At 46.5% G+C, this 21,682-nt stretch overlaps 2 protein-coding genes across 3 annotated transcripts; one reads left to right on the top strand and one right to left on the bottom strand.

Moving 5' to 3' along the window:
• The first annotated feature begins 621 nt into the window (after nt 1-621).
• OVOL2 (ovo like zinc finger 2) lies at nt 622-8,244 on the top strand. The gene is given in 9 exon segments (XM_068416807.1): nt 622-727; nt 1,431-1,621; nt 2,782; nt 3,899-3,959; nt 3,961-4,012; nt 4,014-4,059; nt 4,062-4,095; nt 7,934-8,177; nt 8,179-8,244. Coding segments are annotated over 9 exon segments (801 nt in total).
• A 4,869-nt stretch (nt 8,245-13,113) lies between these two features.
• Nucleotides 13,114-21,673, bottom strand: MGME1 (mitochondrial genome maintenance exonuclease 1). 2 transcript variants are annotated; one of them, XM_068416787.1, is made up of 5 exons: nt 21,614-21,673; nt 16,609-17,210; nt 15,201-15,423; nt 14,601-14,733; nt 13,114-13,349 (listed from the first exon to the last, which is right to left on the bottom strand). In XM_068416787.1, the coding sequence occupies exons 2-5, from the start codon at nt 17,129-17,131 to the stop codon at nt 13,215-13,217; spliced, it is 1,014 nt and encodes a 337-aa protein (XP_068272888.1). In that variant the 5' UTR covers nt 17,132-17,210; nt 21,614-21,673; the 3' UTR covers nt 13,114-13,214. The 2 variants fall into 2 exon arrangements, with proteins under 2 accessions (XP_068272888.1, XP_068272896.1); XM_068416795.1 differs by lacking the exon at nt 21,614-21,673 and adding an exon at nt 20,635-20,785.
• Between the last annotated feature and the right edge of the window lie 9 nt (nt 21,674-21,682).

Genomic DNA, 21,682 nt, shown 5'->3' with positions numbered 1-21,682 from the left:
TGGGGAGCCCTCCCCTCCCCTCGGGCTACCCCGGGGGGGGCCCTCAGCGCAGCCCCCCCTCGTGGGCGGCAGGACCCGCACCCGCGGCTGGGGAGCACCCCCGGCCGCACCGACGGGCGGGCGGGCAGCGGGTCCGGCCCCGGCGGGGTCCCCGCCGGTGGGGCGGCGGGCGGGCAGCAACGGCAGGGCTCCCCTCCTCGATTTTTTTTTTTTTTTAATTTTCAGACGTTAAATTCTTTTGCAAACATTCGTGCCTTAGGAAGGGCTGGAACAAAGCTCAGCTGCTCCAACCGGTCGGACAGGTAAGCAGACTTGTTGACACCGTTATGTTTGCAGCACGCATGCTCCTTCCCAAGTTTCCTGGTGCATTTTTCTATTCCACCTTATGAAACTTTCCTCCCCCCCACACCCCCCTTCCCTTCCCCTCCCCTCCCCTTCCCCTCCCCGCTCCTCGGCGGCTCTGCCCGTTGCTTGCGGTCCCGCTCCCCGCGGACGGCAGCGCAGCGCCCGCGCCCCGCCGGGCTGCGGGCGGGCGGCGGGCTGAGCCGCCGCTCCGCTCTTGCTCCGTGCCGAGGCCGTGCTGTGCCCAGCAGTGCCCACGCCGTGGCCCCTGCCCTCGCCATGCCCAGAGCCTTCCTGGTGAAGCGCCGCGCAGCCCCGCAGCCGGCGCGTGCGCAGCTGGGATGGGCTGCCCCCGACCGAGGAGAGAGCGACACCTACATCCCAGGTACGGCGCCGACGGGCTCCCTCCCCCGGCACCGCTCGCCGCCGGGAGGGAGGAAAGGAGGGAGGGGGGTCCCCATCGGACCCCAACCCTCGCCCCGGTCCCCGCGGGCTGCTGAGGGGGCGGGCTGGGGAGGGGGCTTTGCCGGGCCGGGGGAGCCCTGAGGGGGCGGGCGGCGGGACGGGGAGGGCTGTGCTAAACGGCGGGGGGGGACACGGGACTCGGGGGGACCTTCCCCGCCCAGCGGCGGGGCTGCCGGGTGCCGGCCTCGCCGGGCGATGCCGCCCCCATGCCTGGCACCATCTCCCACCCCGGGGCGCCCCCGGGCATGGGGGGTGGTGTCCGGGAAGGTGGGAAACCTCGTTTGCATGAGAAAGGTGTCGGGGGAGAGGAGAAGAAAGGACTCGGCAGCGGGGGGGGGGACGATGATGTCCTCCTGGCCTCCCCCTCCCCTCCTCCTCCTCCTGCCCTTGCCCGGGGTATAACGGGAAGGCGGCGGCGCTGGCTTGTTTGAACTTTGGGACCGTTCGTGTTTGAGTTTCCGATTGCAGCGTGAGCCGGGGATCCTCCCCCGCCGCCCGCGGCCCGCCCGCAGGTTAAACACCGGGGCCCGGCGGCTCCCGCCCGCTGCCCCCCACCCGCCGCCGCCGCCTCCCCCCTCCCCTGGCCGTCCCCCTCTTTATCGCATCCCCCCTCCCCGCTGCAGGCGGGATCGGCTGCGTGCTGCTGGGCTACGAGGACAGCTGCAGCCTGGAGAGCAGCGGGAGCAGCGGGACCCGGGACGCGGAGCCCAGCGACCCCCCAACTCCCCAGCCCGCCCCCGGCGACTTGGGCACGGCCGGGGGGATGCTGCTGGACCTGGCCGTCAAGCGCCCCGTGGTCAGGTCGAAAATCAAGGTAACCGCCCACACCCCCGCCGTCTCGACCCCGGTGATGGGTGACCCCGCTTCGAGGCAGGGCCCGGCTGCCGGCTGGGGACGCCGGGTGACAACGTCCCTTGGGCTTTCTCTGCTCGAGGTGAAAGCAGCCATCCGCACACCGAGATGGAGGCGGCAGGCCATAGGATGGCAACGGCAGGGCAGGCCTCGTAGGCGATGTACCGTAATCTTCCAGTGCCCTTTGCCTTCCCTTATCCCTGCCTGGGACGTGCTGCCCCTGACCTGCTTGGCTTGGGTCCCGCAGGAGCTCTGAACCCAGCCAGGAAGGACCAGCCCTGGCAGCCAAGGAGTCATGCCCCACGGTGTGTGGGTGGGTCTGGTTCCTTAACGTGGGGCCTCCCTTAAAAGGCTGCCTTCTAGGTTGTAGTCATGCCTTCGCTGAGGGGGCTGTGGTGAATCTTCCTGCCGCCCCCTACCCCTTGACTTATCAAAGATAGCAGTCAAGGAAAAGGTCTTCCTCTGAAGCTGTGAAAGGCCATTAGCCACCTTGAGGTGGACCCGCAGGCTTGGGTGAAATGAAGCAATTATCTGTCCATTAACTTTGCTGAGGAGCCTCTCTGCTGCACGGGCAGGAGTTCCTGCTGATTGGGTGTCCCCTGGGCAGAGCCAGACAGAGCAGAGCGGTGGTTTTCCCTCCCAGGCCGAGAAGTCAAATTGCTCACGGGCTTCTCATGGTTACCGAGAACCCGGAGACGAGCTCCCAAAGCATGATGGTGATGCAGATGGGGTGGTGGAGGACCACATCCATCTCTCAACATCAGGGTTCCCCTCAGCAGAGGTGGAGCCAGTGCCTACCCCAGTGCTAGGAAGGAGATGTGTTTACCGGTGGCTAGTTAACACCTCATTAAACCCTGGCTGTTGCTTTGCCGATGGAGCTGTAAAATTCCCACTGTCTCTGCATGGATGACAGCCTTTCAGCCGCCGTGTTATTAATCTCATGATTAACGCTAAGTTTTCACCCTGCTTATATGTGGCCACATGAGGTGGAGTCCTACCTGTTGGCCCAACAGATACTTCCCAGCTGGCTGCCCCCCCTCTAGTTCCTCACCTTGCGGTTTTTGCAGGCATCGCCTTTTTTTTTTTTTTTTTTTAAAAATCTTTCTTTACAATTTCAGGTAGTGTTGCTTCCAGTAGTAAGTGAAGGAGGAGGATGGGAAAAAAACTGGCTCTTCAGGAAAAGAACCCCAGATGTATTCCTCTCTTTGTGAAGAGCTTGCCCCGCTGCTGTCTTGACTTTAACCTACTTTGTATAATTTAACCCAAGCTATAGCCACTGTCACAGCGAAACCTCATTCGTCAGTTGGGTTTTCTTCAGCGTGCCACAGAAACTCCCCGAAAGCGCCAGGAGAGCCGATGGACGTGCGCGTGCGGTGCTGCCTGCTCCGCGGCTTTCTCTCATCCCGAGCGGCTAGCGGGGAGCACGTCCACTCCCCCGTGAATAATTAAACTAATAGCAAAGTATTTGCATCCTTCCAGACATTCAGCCTCTCCGCCTGCGGAACACTCTTCCCAAGAAACTGAATCATCAGGTGTCTCCCTTACGTAAAGTTAGGTCATGGTGTTGGTGCAATATTTTTTGGTTGTTTTAGGAGAGGGAATGCAGGATATTAACCCTAATGACACTGCCGTAATTAACGAGCCAGGGAAACCAACAGGAGATTAGTGCCATTGTTTCAGCCTCTGCTGAGTCAGCGCAATGTGCCTTTTGGTTTCTCTCCAAACTTACCTTTTTTTCTCCACCACATGGCTGGTTCTTGAGGGACCCGTAGCAGCTGGAAAGCATGATTAGCGAAGGCACCGCCCTGGGTACAATGTTTCTCATGCCAGGGACAGCCTCCCGCCTCCGTCCAGGCTATCGCCTGAGTGCAGGAGCAAACACACATGTGGCCCCATGGAGAGGTGCTCATAGCTCAGCGCTTGTGCTGATGGATGTAGCTGGATGAGGGTCCTGCCTCTGGAAGGTATCCAGAGCATGAGCCTTTGTTTTTAATCCCCGAAGCCAGGCTGGCCAGCGTTGCACCAGTCCCAAACCGCGCACATTAAGTCACCCACTTGATTCGCCAGGGAAGCATGAAGGTTTCAACCAGCAAGAATCTCCCGTGTGCTTTCAATTTCATTTTTAATATATCCCAATAATTTTTTAATTGCAACAATAAGCCATCCCTCCTTATTTTGTTTGTTTTCTGCTGGTCTTTGTCATTCGATGCCTACTCGCCCTGTCTCTTCCATTCCTTAGTTCACCACGGCACCTGTAATGATGCTACAGTGCATAGCTGCGAGCTGTGTGGCAAAGGCTTCGCTTGCAGCGGTGCTCAACCGTCACATCAAGTGTCACAGCCAGGTGAAGAGGACACTTGTGCACCTTCTGCGGAAAAGGCTTCAACGACACCTTTGATCTGAAAGACACGTCCGGACCCATACAGGTGAGAACGTGTCTCCCAGGCTTGTGGATGGCTCTGGGTAGTGGGAGGTGGGAGAAGGGGCGAGATGGGACAAAAACGTCGGGTGAGGGTAACCTGGCAAGACAATAATACAAACCCCATGGTAAATAACATGTGCAAAAAATAGCGCTGGGGTGTGGTGGAGGAAAGGGAAAAACGTGAGTGTGGACAGATAAAAGCCCCTGGACCTAACGAAATGTGAGGAGAACTAATGACATCCGTGTGAAAGCAGTGTGAGTGCACGAGCTGCCATCCAGAACTGGTGTAGACATGGCCACGTGCTGCTGTGCCTGGGTCATCGAGATCAGGATTAACACACTGGGATAACCCACCCTGGGATAACTCAAGGCAGGTTATTGCGAGTCCAGCGTGTGGCGCGTGAGCGGAAGCAGGCAGCAGATGAAAATACTTTGCCCTCTAGAGGCAACAACCAGCAGTTTCTTGGTTTTTTTTGCGAACCTTCCCCGCTGGCTATCCTGTGGGTTGGGGGTTATGGCTTGATTTTGGCACCGTCTGGAGAAACCAGAGTGTGGTTCATGCTGTGCCTCCAGCTTCTTTAGGGAAACTAGACAATACATCTGACTTCTCGCCTAACCCATCTTCGCCCTGGTTTCTCGTTACCAGCTCCCCTGGTCCGCTTTTGGAGCCGTTTCCCTCTGCACAATCCAGCCATCCAGATCAGTTTTGGCCACCGGCCCTAAACTGTATCTATTCACTGACTGTGCAGGTTGCAGCATGGTTTGAAATCATGGGCAGTGGGTTGAAAATCACAGTACAGTGGGTTTGAAAATCTCCTGACAGCAGTTCCTGCTCTGGATTGAGGGGGGGTAAAAATGTTGCTTTAACGTGGGCTAGTTCCCTGCTCAGTGCTTGCATCTACACCAGGTGTACAGGCACAACCAAGGATGCTGTGATTTAAGCCCGACGATGGCACTGAAGAAAGAAAAATCAGCCCTTTCCCTTCTCTGCTCACTCTTGCTCCTACATCGCTCCTCTGGGCTGGAGGGATGCACTTTCCATGGCCACTCTGCAGTGGGGTCAGTTCCTGAGCCCACCCCAAGGAGCGGCGGTTGTGTTTCTTTGAACCGTATCAGTGGCCTCAAATCCAGCTCAGTGGTCACAGAAATGCTTGTCCTAACCTGGAGCAGGGAGAAGGCTGCCTTTTTGTTTCTCTTTCTTTTTCTTAGTGGAAGCAATGGCTTAAATACATATCAACCTCATCCTCAGCAAGCATGACACTTTCTGCCAGGCCAAGCTGGCGGTGCTCAGGAGGCTTTGAACCTGCACTGCAGGGCACTCGAAAGATGCATCCACCGCATCTCCCGGGCACGTTCCAACTTTCCAGATTTGCCATTACCTACAGGAGCTGCCAGTTATTTGGGCTCACTCTGCAATGTCCCCTTTTTGGCTTAGGCAACATTAACCAGGCTCATCACTAGAGGAGACGCAAGTATGTTGGTGGACAGGAGTTGTTTCCTAGCAGTAGAGCACAGGAAAACAATGCCGCCCGTTTCGATGGGAAAGCATTGGCCGGAGCCAGTGTTTTGGGCGGTTTTGGTTTGTTTGCAAAGCTTTCATGTGGAAAGGAAAGCTGCTAGCTGCGAGCAGGGAGCTGCTGCTGGGGTATGGCTGAGGTGTGGAGTTGGTGCTTCTGAAAGAAATGATTTTTCAACCTGCCTCCTCATCGTTTGAGATTCAGGAACTAAATCCAAAGAGGGTCTCTGTTCAGAAGCTAAAAACGTATGTACGCTGTGGCAGGTAGGGTTGAACTCACTATGCAGGAGCAGAGCCAATTTTGGGAAACTCTGGAAGGGAGGAACATCTTTGCACTGGACAGGAGTGAAAACCACTGTCCTGGCAATGTGAACCTTATGGTTAGATTGTCCCCAGTTTTACTAGAAGAAATCTGGTGTCACTGTTTCTCCTCTCCAGTATAAACACTCACATCGACTGTATTTGCCTGGTGCCTTGGGTCATGGAGGGAATGAAGGCTGGCTGCAGCAGGGGTAACTGGCAGCGTTTTGCCATCTGTTTTTCCAAGGTGAAATACGGCATCTCTGAAGGCGGTGGCCTTCTTTTATGTCAAAGTGGATTGGGATTGCTATGCAGGAAAACTGGGCTATATTTGAATGTTAAAAAGAAGACAAGTGGGCTGGAAGTGGCTGTGTGGGTTTTATTTGTAGCTACAGGTGCTCATCTACATGTGCTTTACGGAAATTGCGATGTTCCAGTAGAAATTGCTGTGCAGTGTTTTGTAACCAGACTGTGCAACAGTAGGGTAGTGTCAGAGAGCGTGAAAGCCAAAGTGTCCCAGTTCTAGCCTTCGTGGCATAAGCAGACTTAAACACTAAAAAATAACTCAGCATATGCAGTAAAATCAAATTCTAAAATGATTCCTAAGTAATGCAGAGGTTCCCACAGCCCTGATGGGATGTGCCATCCTGGCACGACCCCTCTTGTGCTTGTATTCATGGCTGTGGAGCACCACGGGCATCAAGAACCAAGGATGGTGAAGGTTTAAATTGCCTTCAGATGAGCATCCAACAGGACCCGAAACACTGTTTGTAATAGGTGATACATTTTTGTGTGTGAATTCTAATGAAGATTTGGAGTTTCCTTCCAATTGCAGTTTAATGTAACTGAAGCAGTCTCACAGCAGTAGGTCCTTAGGAAACTTTAGTCCTTATAGTTTAAGCCGGCCTACTGGGATAACCTCCTTTTACAAGATGCAATCAAGATGCTGCTTATTGGAACTTCTAATTAGTTTGGATTTCTGGTAGAAAGATTAGCAACTGAGAGGTGAACTTAACACAATTACAAAGTTACAACCGTCTGTACCAACAGGGGTGCTTTCCCCTTTTTTGCCTGGCTGTTACTCACCGGAGGTCTGATCTTCCACTTGCTCATGTTTTACCTTTCGTTGGAAAAGAGAGGGGGTTAGGTAACTCCTTGCATCAGTTTAAGGCTGGTCTTTGCTTGAAAACTCACTGAGCTAGCCTAGTAAGAAAAGTCACAACTGTTTAGGTTTTTTTCAAGTGTTGATAAACCCTCGGCTATTTGTCATTCAAGTGCTGGGGGGTTGTTGTTTAAATCGGTGTTGATTGGTGGCAAAATGGATACTCGTTACTGCTCGGTATTTTATAATGTTTGTTGTCTGTACTGACCAAAACTGCCTCAGCATTCAAATCACAAGCCAGGCCCTTCTCCTCCTCTGGGAGACACACGTACATATTTCTCTCATCTTAATGCACTTCTCTTCTAGGACATGAGCTTATAATCTCAGTCATCACGTCTATATGCTATGAAAACGGCCCTCACTCGTCTGAAGTACTGTGATTGCTCTATGTTCACGTTAGGCTGCCGTCACTGGAGCTTCATTAAGCTTTGCTCGCTAAAGAGAAAAAATTAACATCTTACCGAGGATTCAGGATTTCATTCATTATAAAAGCCAAATGAACAGTTAGCTGATACCAATAGTTTTACCTAATCACAGGACTTCAAATGTCGGGCTCTGAAGGAGTCAGTTCTGCAAGAGTGATAACAGCTTCTTCTTTAGGACCAAAGCGCTGATGGGGACCTGTTATCCTCAGCGTCTGCCTACGTCTGCTCAAAGCATTTCTAGGTATTCGTTTCCCAAAGGATCAACCCATTCCTGAAAATTTTAGCCTGAAAGTAAGATGTTTTATTTAGACAGATAGTTCCTCAGCTAGTAGCTCCCTGCTGCTAGTATTTTGTCAATAGCTGTATGCCAGTGCCTTTGCTCTAGCGGCTCCTTTGTTGGCTGCAAGAAATGTAAATCAGAACACTAATCGCTGCCTCTAATGTTGCAGGAATCGTCCTTACAAATGTGAGGTTTGCAACAAAGCCTTCACCCAGCGCTGTTCCCTGGAGTCCCACCTTAAGAAGATTCATGGAGTGCAGCAGCAATACGCCTACAAACAGAGGCGAGATAAACTTTACGTGTGCGAAGACTGCGGCTACACGGGCCCCACGCAGGAGGACCTGTACCTGCACGTTAGTAACGTTCACCCCGGAAGCGCTTTCCTGAAAAAAACCTCAAAAAAACTTGCAGCAGGTTTTGCAAAAAAACTGAGACCCTGTCCTGCAGAGGAACTCCAAAGATGACGACAAAGATGAGTAACATGGTGGATTACAGTGGTCTAAGGAATGAAGTTACATGTAGGACTATATACATATATATATATTATTTTTTTAAAAACAATTTTGAAAGAAATCCCCTGAAATGAAAAGGATGCTTTGTTAACGGGGCTCTCTTGATGTTGGTAGGAACCTCAACTTGAAAGAAATATTCCTATACGTGATGCAAACATCAGGCTTTTTTTATATTGGCCGAAAAGAAATGGAAAGCTTGGAAGAGGCTGTCACCCCTCGGGTGGAGTATTTACTGAACTGACACTCAGGCAAACCTGTTCTCTGTTTCAGCTCTACCACACATCCAAGCGGCCACTGACAATAACTTCACCTTTCCCCAGTGTATTTTTGTAAAGATAATAACCATTACTTCCCGTACAAATGACTTTTGAGAGGTTTGGGGTGAAAAGCGCCGTGTAAGAGCAGCTACTAGTACATGTTCTATGCAAAATGAATTTAAAATGGTCTTAAGAACACGAGTACACTGTATCGGTAAATAAGACAAATGTACGAATAACCTTAACTCTGACCCCCACACAGTCAACTCATGATTTATGGTAAGTGTGATCCACGGCAAGCTGAAACTTTTTCCTCCCAAACTTTCTCTACTAGCGAATGGCATTATTCCAGGGCAGACGTATGGTCATGTTTTAGGTACTTTAAGCTGTGAACTTATTTTATCATGTTTAGATTTAAGTGTAACCTTAACTCTGACGTTCCTGGACTTGTCATGCTCGCTTTTGGAGATTATTACCACATCCTTTTAACATACATCAATATCACCCAGAAAACCCAAAGAAAACACTTTAACGACTTGAAGATATGTATTTTTCTGTCATGATGAAATGCAATTTTTTGTGTATTTTATGGTGTGTATGTGTGCGTGTGTGTTTATTTAGGGATTTTTTTTTTTCCTTTTTAATGATCAAGTTGCCTGTTTACTAATGCAACAGAGCAGTGCAATGCAGTGAAGAGGGAGCCTTAGCCTGTCCCTGCCGCAAGAGATCAGTGCAAAACCATGGGCACGAATCTGGCCTCTCATCTGTAACCACTGTCAGCTTAGAAGGCTCCTAGTGAGACTGATGCTACAAGGGAAGGAGGTGGTGATGATGATGAGGGGACTGGCACTACATCTCTGTGCATTTAGGAATCTTCTCCTATAGTCCTGCTCCAGTTCCTGTTGACCAGGACAACCAAGAGAGTAGCCTATAGGGACTATTGAGTGTGAATTTAGGGATTTAAAAAAAAGGGAGAGGGATGCCCATATAACTCATGTCACTGAAAACGCCCCGACACTTTAAGACTCTTCAGAAGCTGCTGCAGCCCCTACTGGGCACTTGGGTGTCTGCATTAGGAAAGACAGGGTGGGGTGGTAACTTCCTCAGCAACCACAAGGTACTCTGGTCCAAGCGCATGTTATTCATCTGTCTCTTAATTTAATCAACACAGCTACTAACAGGTTTTACATCAATTTAAATGCCATCACAATGGATTTCATTTGTAAATTCCAAAATTCATTTTGTGTTCAAAATAAGCTGTACATTTGGGGAGGATACGCTGTATTCTGTTTACGTTGAAACAACAGCTGAGAAGTAACCCATCTAAAACACAGAGTCATAGCCAGGACCTTCATAATCATAATCATACTACTAAAACGATAAGATTCTGAGTGTCTCTGCAAGAATTGTAAAAATCTTCTCAATTGCCTCAAGTTTTGTACAGGCATCTGCTTGGGATTTTGTGGGAAAAGCTTCTAGGGGTTTAAAGCATTTCTAATGATATTAATACTTTATTCTGCCACAAACTGTCGGTGCTTGGGACCTCGAAAACAAGGATAATAAAGTGCTGCTACTGTGTAAAGAAACAAACTTGTCATCCCTATGTAACGGGAAAGTTCGCATAATGCTTTAATAAGTGGGAAGTCCACAGAAAAAAAGCTGAGGGTAAATTAGAAGATCCTTACTTTGCAAAAGAGAGCTAAAGCTTATGCACTGATCCCCAGTTCCTCTGAGATCATGCCATTATAACTGAACAGCATAAATGGAAGGTGGCTCACTCTGAGCGAAGCTCGCGTGCTTGCAAGTACATTGACAAAAGTGCTTGGCTAAGAAAAGTGTTAACAGCTGGTTCAGCCCATTGTGCTGGTGAAACTCCCCGGTAACCCGCTCAGTGAGGCCTCAGTTGTGAAATTTCGTTGAGTTTAGCTCCTAGGTGGGACTGTTCAATAGTCCATCTGAGCAAAGTGACTAGCATTCACCTAACTGCAAAGGATTTGTGTCCTTCGCAGTGCTGAAACCTCAGCCCTTACCCTGGAGCAGTGGAGGTGCGGCTGAACCCCTCCCTATCTATCTGGAGACACATTTTGTGGTGTGCGTGTGCGGGTTTTTTCTCTCCTGTAGCACACATTGCTTTTAATTTCCCTCCAATATCACTGCCAAAGCATGTCCCTGCTGAAAGAACTACAGACACATTAAGGCGGTCTATCTATGTGATCTCTGTTGAAGAAAGCGTTCACAGCAACAAAATAAGAAGCAGGTAACAGTACACAGAAGAAAAACCCCTCTGGACAGAGAGCAAAGCTCTGACAAGCTGGATGCTATAGCTGGAGTAACTGCCCTAAATGTCTGGTTTTTCTGCAGAGGACAGATAGGCCCTGTAGCAGATGCCTTGGGCGTGTCAATTGAACAGTCTGGCAAGTTAGTGTAAACTGGTCACAAAGCAGGTTTGGGTTTGCATGACACTGGGAACGGCGATCTGCCAGTTCTGTTACGCGAGAAAACTGGCACTAGCTTGTGCCTCTACAGAAATGTTCCAGAGCTCACATAGGGATGCTGGAGGCAGACAGGCTTTCAGAAGTGACAGACACCAGTAACTTCCACCGTCACTGTCTTGAAGGCTGCCTGCCTTCTCCTGGCTCTCTGATGGTACAGACTCAATCCAAGACGTAAAGATAGGTTTTACAAATGGACATTGCCAGTGAAGCCAGCAGCCTTCTCAGACACAAGGCTTTTGTTAAACAAATGAACACAGGTGAAGCCAACAGGTGCCTCCCACGGCCCAGGCTCAGACTTGTCCTCATGTACTAGGAGGCAGGATGATGCCTGAAATGGTTCAGGGACATCTAATGCCTGTATGATTCACTGGTGAAGGTGGCAATCCCACCCAAACATTACCCAGCTGTTCCCACACTCTCCCAATGTATCCAATCCCAACCACCACAGGGAATTCAGCACGTTTTGTCACCTTCTGCTTCTGCCCAGGGCATCTTACCTCTTGCTTATGACCACCCTCTTTGTACCCACAGAGCTATCTTTCACAGAAAATTGACCGTGTTCAGTGGCGTTGAACCACCCACTTGCTAAAATTCTGTGATGTGGAACATCCTTGTAAAACAGGTAGAACACCCCGAGCGCTCACGCAGCATCATCGTGGTTAGTCATCTCTGAACCCAGTTTCTCAGTCTCCATGGTTTTGTCTTTTTAGATAGAAATCTAATTAAGCACAGAGTAATCATACCATCACCAGACCGGGTTTGAATAAGCAAGTACCACTATAACTAAGTGTCACTGCACAGGTTTCCCACAGTTCAGTACTCTGGAGAACAGAAGATTAAGGATTACAGAGGTTTAAGTTCCTTCAGCAGCAAGCTTGCCCATTGGTTTTTTAGGTATGGTTCTGGCTGACTTTCTTGAAGCTTATGGGTTAGTTGTATTTTTATTTGTAATCTGCAGTGGTATTACAAAAACTCATACATACAATTCAGATAAAACAAAAGAGAATGAGGAAAAAAGCCTTCCAGGTGTGCAACACATAAAGCAACATCATCTGACAACATCAAGGCTTATTCTGTGTCTATAGACTTGATTTTATGAAACAAGCTTCAAAAGCAACTTCTTTTTTAAAAACATTTATACACAAAACTTATTTGGAAAAAAAACCACCACAAAAACTCCCCCAAAACCAATCAGCAGCTCTTCATCCTCAGAAGGCCCAGCTTCAAAGTCACAAGCCTGCTTTTATAAGAAACTTACTCGCCCTGGCAAATGCTACAACTCGACACTGGAGATTGTTCCACAAGGCCCCTTGTCTGCTCAGACCCACAGCAAAGTCAGGAGAGCTCAAGACAGTTGCAGACTCGGCCTGCACAGAGCTTCACAACCCCAAGTGTGCAAAGCCCATTTACACTCTCACCGTTCTTTTATGTGGGCCGCGCAGCCTGTTAAGGAACCTGCAGGAGGAGCCACTAGAAGCAAACTTTCTACCTTTCCAAAACGCTTTGCTGGAAATTTCTAAGTGTATCGGTTAAAATTCTGCTCCTCTTTTGCTAAGCCACTTCGGTTAATGATCACTTTGCCTCAGTATTTTAAATAAGTGCTTATGAGAACTTTGATTATAATTCTTAGCGCAGTTTTTCCAGTTGTTGCTGTAAGAAAAACCACAAATAGTAACAAGTCTGTTAATAGGTACCTTTGAGATGAGCAAGACCTAAGCTGACTGAAACCCAGTCTACTATATCCATTTGTTTATCGTTTGCATTTCTCTCAGCTCAGACAATGCAGATGTTGTTTTGCTTTAGTTCAGCAACTTCATTTTCAAAGTCTCAGTTCTGCAACCAGTTTTTTTCCTCAAAAATGACAAAAGAAGGATGATTTGATTGAACAGTTTTACTTGATAATAGAAACTTTCCTATCAACCTTAGATCGTTTAAACTGTGGGGAAAAATAGATTGAGTCAGCTTTGTCCTGCCAGGTCCACTTAAGTCATCTACAATGAAAGCAAATACACATTCCCCATTCCAATTTTTCTCTCTTTTTTTGGGGGGGGAGGAGAAAATCTGATATTAAGAAATTAGCCAAAGTGACTCAAAAAAGAATATGTATTCAAATGGAAGATTTAAACAATGGATTCTTGCTTTGGCTCTGTGCTCAGAGCACTTGCCTCTGCACAGCTTAGCTTGGGTCAGTTTTTGTCCATGTACTCTTCAAGGCGCAAAAGCCACTTATTCCAGTATTGCGAGCACAGATCAGGATCCATGAAATGCGGATGCGCAGGGGAGCCATTCTTATAGGCAACCACAATGAGTCCACAGCTAACCTACAGTTAAAAACAGAAGGCTGTTAGAAATTCAATGTCAGTATGCAACTTCAATCAGCAATTCTGAACACTAAACCTCACTGTAAAACATCATCCTTAACATGTAAGTACCTTAAATGAGCAATGGGGAACAAAAAGAGCAATAATTTACATAAAATACTTGGAGACTAACATTCAAACGCTGAGCGTTCAAAGCTCTGACGGACTTTGGTGAAAACTAGAGGACTCAAACTCTGAGTATCAGTGTGATAGGGTCTACTTAAACCTTGCAGGTGCTGGCACAGTTCCCAGTGACTGATGAGGTTTTGCCTGGGGTCATATAACCAGCCGGATGTCACACTCCCACATTACTCTGAATGGAAATGGTTACTTAGGTGTGTTCCGACAACTTTCATACTTGACAAACATCTAATCCAAATCCCAAACAGCCACCAGTGTGAAGAGAAAGCAGTGGGGGACAGGAAGCTAACAGCAGAATTCTAGAATTACTGCCTATATTTCACCTTGTAAGGATCATGTCTGTTAAGGGCTCGTGTTTACTGACCTCCACAGTATTCTAGAAAGTCCTTTGCACACCTATGAATTACCCTGCTCTCTTCTGCTTTATGTTTTCCCCCTTCAATGCTTTGTATCGAAATAACAATCCTTCAGGCCAAGCAGGCCTGGCTAGAATTGCCTCTGGAGTCTTTAAAAACATTATTCCACTGTCTTCTGATTAAGTGATTGACAACACACTGCTTCCCTCTGAGGAAACACCGTATAGTTTCCAAACACTCTAAGTAAATCACTTACTCCCTCATTTGCTAGTAGGATATAGCAACATATGATGCAAGCAATGCCCTCCCTGCCGCCTTTCCCTCTTTGCAGGCTCTTTTGCTTTACTTCCTCTCCTCCCTCTTCCTACTCTTGACACAAGCAAAAACCGCACAGAACAAAGCACCGGGAGTTGCCCAGATGCCATGTCACTGTGAGTTCATCTGACCTTCTAAGATGCTGAGCATCCCTCAGTCCCACATTTCCTTAAAACCAATGCAAATACACTGCTGACAGGCAAAGGCAGCAGGATTTAGCAAGAGCAGTGGAGTTATTTCACAGTATGTCAGCTTAATCTGATCTAAGACTTGAGCTGCTGTGTTACAAATCCTACCAACAGTTTCATGACGGAGAGCAGGTGCTAAAGGCAGTAAGTGAGGAAAAATGAAAATAACATGGGCACTGCTGCTTGTCTTGGCAGGCAGCAGGCCTACTGACCTGGAAGTCATAATTGGCATCATGATTTATGGCTCCAATATATGCTGCAACCTGTAATGGGTTGTCAAAAGTATTCTTCAGAGATGGCTTTGGTTTCTCTGAAGTTTTCCAGTCAATCACACACAACTGGCCTCTGCATAAGAGAACAAGACAGAACGATGTTTTAAACTTAAGTTTAGTCATAGTAAGAAATAAGGGATGGGACATCAAAGAAAGGCGTATCACTCCCAGCCTGTTTGACCCAGATGTCATATTGCTCATTCTTATGTCTAAGCAAGTCTCTTCCACACTGGTGGTTTAGATCTCAAAAATCAAGACTTACTAATATCTGCTGCAGTTCCTGGCAACTGCTGAGGATCACTTAACCCCACCCCACTCATACTCTGCCCCAGTAAGGAATTCTCCACAAGGAACAACAGCACTTCTGTCATCAGGTTCACCTCCAAGTTCATCCATTTCACCCCTCTTATAAGATCTGTCCAGCTGTCCCCCAACGGCTCACCAACACACCTGCTCCAGCCTGGGACACAGCCTCCCATGTGCCACAGAGCACCATGCAACACTGGTACGATCAGGTTTCTTAGAGAACCAGTACCTCACCGATACTTAGCCACGCAGTCTACCAGGCCCAGATACTGAAGAGTCTCATGCTGAACAGCACTTTCCAGAGCTTTCACTTCGCTGATATCTTCTAAGACATGTTGCACACTTGATAAGTAGCCAGAAATAGCAGCATCTTCTCCCTGCTCCTTAGATGCCATCTCTTCAGGCAGGAAAATAGATTCCAAAGCTGCATGAAAGAGCTCTCCTTGGAGGAAAAGGTCTAAGGAAGATGCAAAAAACCCCACATTTTAGACACTACTCATAATACCCGATGGACTTGTATTCTAGATATTACACAACATAGCTCTTAAACCAGCCCTGGTTTTTGTACTGAAAGCTTGAGGATGTGGGGAAGAGAAGGGAATGAGACAGAAAAATAAGTTGTCAAACAGTGAAATTAGCATCTCCTTACATTAATGCTTACTTTACTTTTTTGGTCTCACTAATTCCTCAGAAACAAAATATGATTTTAAATTTATTGTTTATTCAAAGGCATTTGTAAATTTCTATGAATTAAAAATATTATTCTAGGCTGCTTTTGTTGCATTTGCTTCTTCTGCTGTATTGGTTCATTTGAATGGAACTAATCTCCTCCTGAAACAGGTGGGCATATTTCTAGGAGTAAGGGCCTATCTTAGAAATTATTCCAAGAAAGATAAATTTTAAATAGCTATGTGAGGTTTGCTATGCCACCTTATTCACTGAAGTGCTTAGTAACTCAAAAAGCATAAACAAAGGATATTCAGTTTTAAAAAAGCATAATAATTCATGTAAGGAGCACTTGGGTATTTATTAACCTTGCTACAAGAGGCTATCCTCCAGGTCCTCCCAGATCCCCTTCAGTCCTGCAGCTTGGGGGAAGTCACCTATGTAGGTCTTATGAAATGAAAACCTCTAAATGCATGGCAACTTCATAGAAGAGGCTATATATACTGCATAAACTAAATAGTTACTGAAGAACTTCAACATAAACAGCAAGACAGTTTTTTAAACACTCAAGATGATACGCTTATTTCCATCTCGTTACAGTAGCTCAAAAGTAGTTTTGTACCTGCAGTCAGGCTCAATAACATCAGCTGGAAAATATCTATTTGTAAATAGATACTAGAAAACAGAGAAATAAAGGAGAGGCAGATAGGATACAGCAAAGAACGTCTACAGTCTAATTCTCATTTCCCACACATTTCTGAATCCATTTTAGTGGTCCTAGAAAAAAGATCAGAGCTTAGATTCATTGATAATAGGTGCACTTATAATATGCTCTCACCCCTTGAAATGGAAGCAACTTAACGGATATCCAAAACACTTGGCTTATAGGGCCAGGTACTGCAGCCATGCTAGCACACCCCAGCCAGGTATCCAGACTATTGCTTCTACTTCGCAATCACACTGTGGTTAAACTTACTTTTAGTATACTCTGCAAAACCATCTTTTCCAAGTTCTAGTATCATTTTCTGCTTCCATCTTTCTAGATAAAAGGCTTGCTGCGGAGAAATAGTCTGTTGAAGAATACGGGTAACACTGGGCATTTTTGTTTTTTGTAGAGAGATTTTCACAGGGAGGTTTGCATCACTGTTGAGAAGGGGAATTCTCTTGTTGGGGTTTATTAAAGGCACACAGTTCTTGGGAGTTTTTGTTTCAGCTTTAACTGGAGGTCTGTGTTTATCTGGTGGCCCATATAACAAATTGTCTTCTTTAAATATCGTCTCTCGTGTTTGGGAGCTGGTTTTGTAAGATGTAACAGAGCAGACCAAGTTCTTGTATTTTTCTTGGTCAACTTGTTCATAACTGTTCACTTTTTTCTTCTTACTATAAAGACAAGTGGAGGTAGCCAGACACAAATATGGGAATTGCGTTTGGCAAAAAGGTATTTGAAAAAGCATTCCCAGTTTCCCAGGTTTCCTGGACAGTAGCTGTAGGAATTTCATTCTGACAGGAAGTATTTGTGAGTAGCTAGAGTTTTCTTTCTTCTGTTAGGAACAGTCTGTAAGTTACCATATTTTCCCCCTGTGGAAAAAGAAACTTGTGATTTTCAGACTCATAAAACTCTGCCCTCAATCTATTTTTGCCCTTTGCCAAACAAAGAACTGCTGTGGTCATAAAGTGCCTTCATACACCTTAGGCCACCAAAATTCCTTTAGACAAACAATACAGTAAGAGAAAGAACCAATATGGAATGAAAAGGAGAAATGATCCTGAAAAGAGCTGATGCCAGTCTGCAAAATCCAAAACAGGGCAAACGCATAAAGATGTCGCAAGTAGCAAACGCTGCAGCAGAGGATGCTCTTACAGCAACAGCATCAGAGCTGTCATGAAAGGAGACACAAAAAATGATCTGCAACAAACAACCCCCCAAAGGAAATAAGAGGAGGAAAGAAAAAAAGAAGGCTAAGCAGAAGAGAATGAAGCAAATCCATTGTGAGGTATTAAAAACATGTAAGTTTATAGTGGATGCCCAACTTAAGGGGATTGTGGGGACAAAGTACCTTTTGGAGAATAAAAACATGGGGTTTTTTTGTATAGCTAGGAAAAAGCATACAGTAGCAGTATATGCATTCTGAAACTGGGAGAACCAAGACTGGGAAAGCCGAAGAGAAACAAGATGTACTGCAAGTATCTTCAGATTCAAATAAATCTTTTAAAGATCAGAGTAAAGTACAAAAGTATTTTTCCAAACTGAGTTTCAAAGATACTTGTGTTCTAAGACACTTAGAAAATTTAAAAGCAAAAACAGTATACCAGAATTATTGTTCATGGCATAGCTTTCAAAATCGCATTTTAACCGCAGTACTAAGTTCTAGGAAACTTTATGCACATGGATAAAATGTTAACACTTGAATAGTGGCATTTAAATCAACACTACATACTTGCAGAATTGAGGCCCTATTCTCCTACTGAAAGTTATCTGCTTACCGTTACAAAGTTCCCTTCCTTCCACTGCAAATGAAGAATACAGGCAACACACATTGTCAACTAACATCAGCATTTTGTTCCTGACAATACTTCAACGTTACTCTATTCTTTCCCTACACTTCTAACACAGCACTTCGTGCACTGCCCAAGCCGTAGGTGCCACAGAAAACAAAAACATCGTAGGAGGAGTTATTTTGTATGGACAGATCCTGTGCTCATGCAGAACTGCAGTGACACCAACGTGTGGGTGCACGCATCTGCCACACAGAAGTTTGCAAAAATGGGGCTGTATCGGCAGCAGCTGATGAGATCAAGGCATCTTGTAACAAAAGGCTGAGACCTTGGACTCTGGTTCCATAAATATTGTTCATCTGTGAAGGACAAAACCCTCCAGCTGTAGACATTTAATCAGGAGTAGGCAGACACACTGCTTTTTTCTTTACGGGCTTTACATTTTCACGCCGACTTTGTACGGTTTGGGCAAATAATAACTGTTCTGTAACCAGATAATTTCAACCATGTTATTGCCACAGAAGTATGCAACTTTTGCCAAAAACCAGAACAACCTGCTTTAGACAGGTTACACAGCAGCAAGAAATTGGACTATGTTCTGTAACTTAAGTTCTGCCTTGCTTCATTTCTTGGACATGTGAGGAAGTTTTAAAAATTTAGGTGAAACACAATCAAATTTTAGGTTACCTCTCATTCCTTATATGATGTCAAAAAGCTGTTTCTACAGCTTGCTAGAAATTTGTAACAGCATGAAGAGGTACTTTTAATGAAGTATACGTTTCAATTTTTAAGTTCTCTTTGGGTTTTCAGTCAGTGAATTTTGTATGTCTTCACTATTACTACCAATCGTTCTAATAAATTTATTTTTAAGAAGCTCCCCACGTTTTGACATTTGACTATCATAAAGCAGTTCACTTCTGCAAAGCCGCTATGCCAGCATTTACAGCAACTCATTCTTCTCAGTAGACTACCACATTTTTTAATAGATTTTTTTGGTGTTAGAATGGGATCGGTTACCCGACATAATCTGCCCCTTGCTGAAAAAGAAATAACGAATGATGCTAGCACATTACAACATGTGTCAGTTTGCTGCAGAAGGTAACAAAAAGCAGTAAAAGCAGCAAAGGGATATGTAAAGGTCAGGCTTTAATACCATAAGCAAATTGCTTCACTGTATTTTTTCATCATAAAAAGCAGTGCAGAAAAATTAATCTCTCCTCTCTCAGGGTTTACGTCTAAATAGAGCTGCTGAAGTTGTGATTTAAAATAAAACAGCAAAAAAATATTCTTATTCCAATGTAACAGTATCCAAGCTTGTAGTTTCTCAGGCTACTGTTTGATGACCATTAATACAGTTACCCATGCATATTAATCAGAACGGAATAAACACTGGGTCAATGACTGTGCACTTGTTACATTAGCCAGAGCACAACAGAAAAAGTTTATTCTGGCTTTGTGTCAGCTGCAAGAAGCAAGATGATGCCTGATTCAGCATAAAGTTCACTTGTAGTAAGCTTCCCACTCAATATTTTTTAAGGAAAATAAATTTATACCAGATCAGTGCTTTGAATCATGGGGCTATTAAAATACACAATATTATGAGCCCTAGAGCCAATTTACTATAACATTGATGCAGTGTTTCAGTAACAGCTAGTATGAATTTTAAATTAACAGCCTATATCGTTCTGGAGTAATATCTGTGGAAATGTTTGTGCACTCTGTGAACTGAACCACCAAGAATGGGAGAGTTTGTCAGCTGCTGTGCTGTTCCACAAAAGGAAAGAGGTTCTAGGATTGCTCAGAAATAAAAAAATGCTTGTATCTAGCAGAACAAAGAATCATGTGTTTTTCACTAAATCACAGTGGCATTTCTGTGGAAATAACTTACATTTACAAGAAAGAAACGGAGATGGAGTGGTCTGGATCTACTCTCACACCTAAAGAACAGAATTTAATTGATATTTCTCTCAGGGAAGTGTCTGCCTTCTCTCTGAAACAGTTTGTGTTCGAAGACTGAATTGCATCAAGTATTGCATGATAAGCCACACTGGAGAACTGGAAACAAATAAAATAACCTGGGGAAAAAAAAAAGAAGAAGGACTTCTCTCTTCAGCTTCCCAAGCTAGTTGATTTTGCAGCTCCAACAACTGCACTAACACAACTGAAGATGTTTTGCCAGGACAGGAATGAGTGGCCCAAGTGAAGGAAACAAAAAAAAGGGTTACTTAAGAAAGTGTTCACATCCATAAAAACCTTCCTCCAACTATGGTTTCAGACAATAATCAGTATAGCTTTTTCTCCATGGTCACCTATCAAGCAAACAAAAGCACTAGTTTACTTCAGAGATAATAAAAAATAACTAAATGTAGTTACAGATCTGTCACCCTGTGTCCCTAATTTGAGGACAGCAAATCCACCAAGGAAAGTATAATTTTAACTTAACATCACAGGCTTTTATCTGTGAAGAAGTACTCCTATTTGATGTAGAAATGTAATAGTAACTTACCTTCTTGGTCGGAGTGACCACTTTTTTTCTGGTTACAACTTAATAATGCAGGGCTTTGACAGCTATATCAATTTTAGGACTTTGCACACTTGCCCATTCCCTGCCCTCAACCTCTCTTCCTTGGTTCTCTGCCGTTTGTAAGCTAAATCATTGAACCTATCCAGGTTAAAAATGCACCTCCCTCTTTTGGGAAGTTAAGAGCATGGGGAGAAAAAGGAGATTTAAAAAAAAATAAATTTAGCAACGCAGTTTAAAGCACAAGCTCACAGAGCTACACTGGATCAAAGGGACAACAACCTTCAGCACTGGGAAGGGAATTAGTGGGAAACAGGGCTGTAACACAAAGTCAGCGTTTCTGGCAAAGCAATCTGTGAAAGAGCTGGCCTAATCTCGGTGACCAGCAAGTGCCCTCCAGCAGCCAGACAACCTTTCTGCATCGGCACAAGGTGCCTGAAAATCCCGGATAGCGCTGGATAGCCTGCGCTTGTGCAGGCCTTCCCTCTCACTCCCTCAGGGACAAGCTACTCTGGCCAAGAAGCCCTGCGCGACGCCGGCCTGCCCCACTGCCTCAGCGGGCATGGCCCCCCCAGCCCCGGGCAGCCCCGCCATGAGGCCCGGTCGGTTACAGACCGGGGGCAGGGGTGGGCACACGTTTGCCAAGCGTGCGGTTGGGGTGCAGGGGTAGGCCAAGGGAAGAGGAAGACCAGCCGGGGCAGGCTGCTGCTCTCCCTCAGCTAACCCAGGCCTGGTGGAGAGGCCGGCGTTGAGAGAGAGCCCTTTCGCCTCAGCACCACAGCTACCAGCGGCCAGACAGCCCCAGTCCGCCTCCCCCCGCAAGCTGCAAAGCGCCGCAGGTGTCCACCGAGGCGGCCACCGCCTCCGCCGGCCCGGCCCGTCCCGGCTCGGCCCGACCCCAACCCCGGTCCCAGCCCCCTCACGAACAGCAGCCCCGAAGAGGGAAACCCGTGGCCACCGTTACCTCAGCGCCGCGCTTCCCGCCACCGCCGCGGCCACCTGTGCGCAGGCGCGCACCGCCCGCCGTCGCGCT

This window comes from Nyctibius grandis, chromosome 1 (assembly GCF_013368605.1).
Source record: "Nyctibius grandis isolate bNycGra1 chromosome 1, bNycGra1.pri, whole genome shotgun sequence".
NCBI classification, from domain to species: domain Eukaryota; kingdom Metazoa; phylum Chordata; class Aves; order Nyctibiiformes; family Nyctibiidae; genus Nyctibius; species Nyctibius grandis.
Note: the sequence above shows the minus strand (reverse complement) of the source record. Positions and strands in the feature narration are given on the sequence as shown.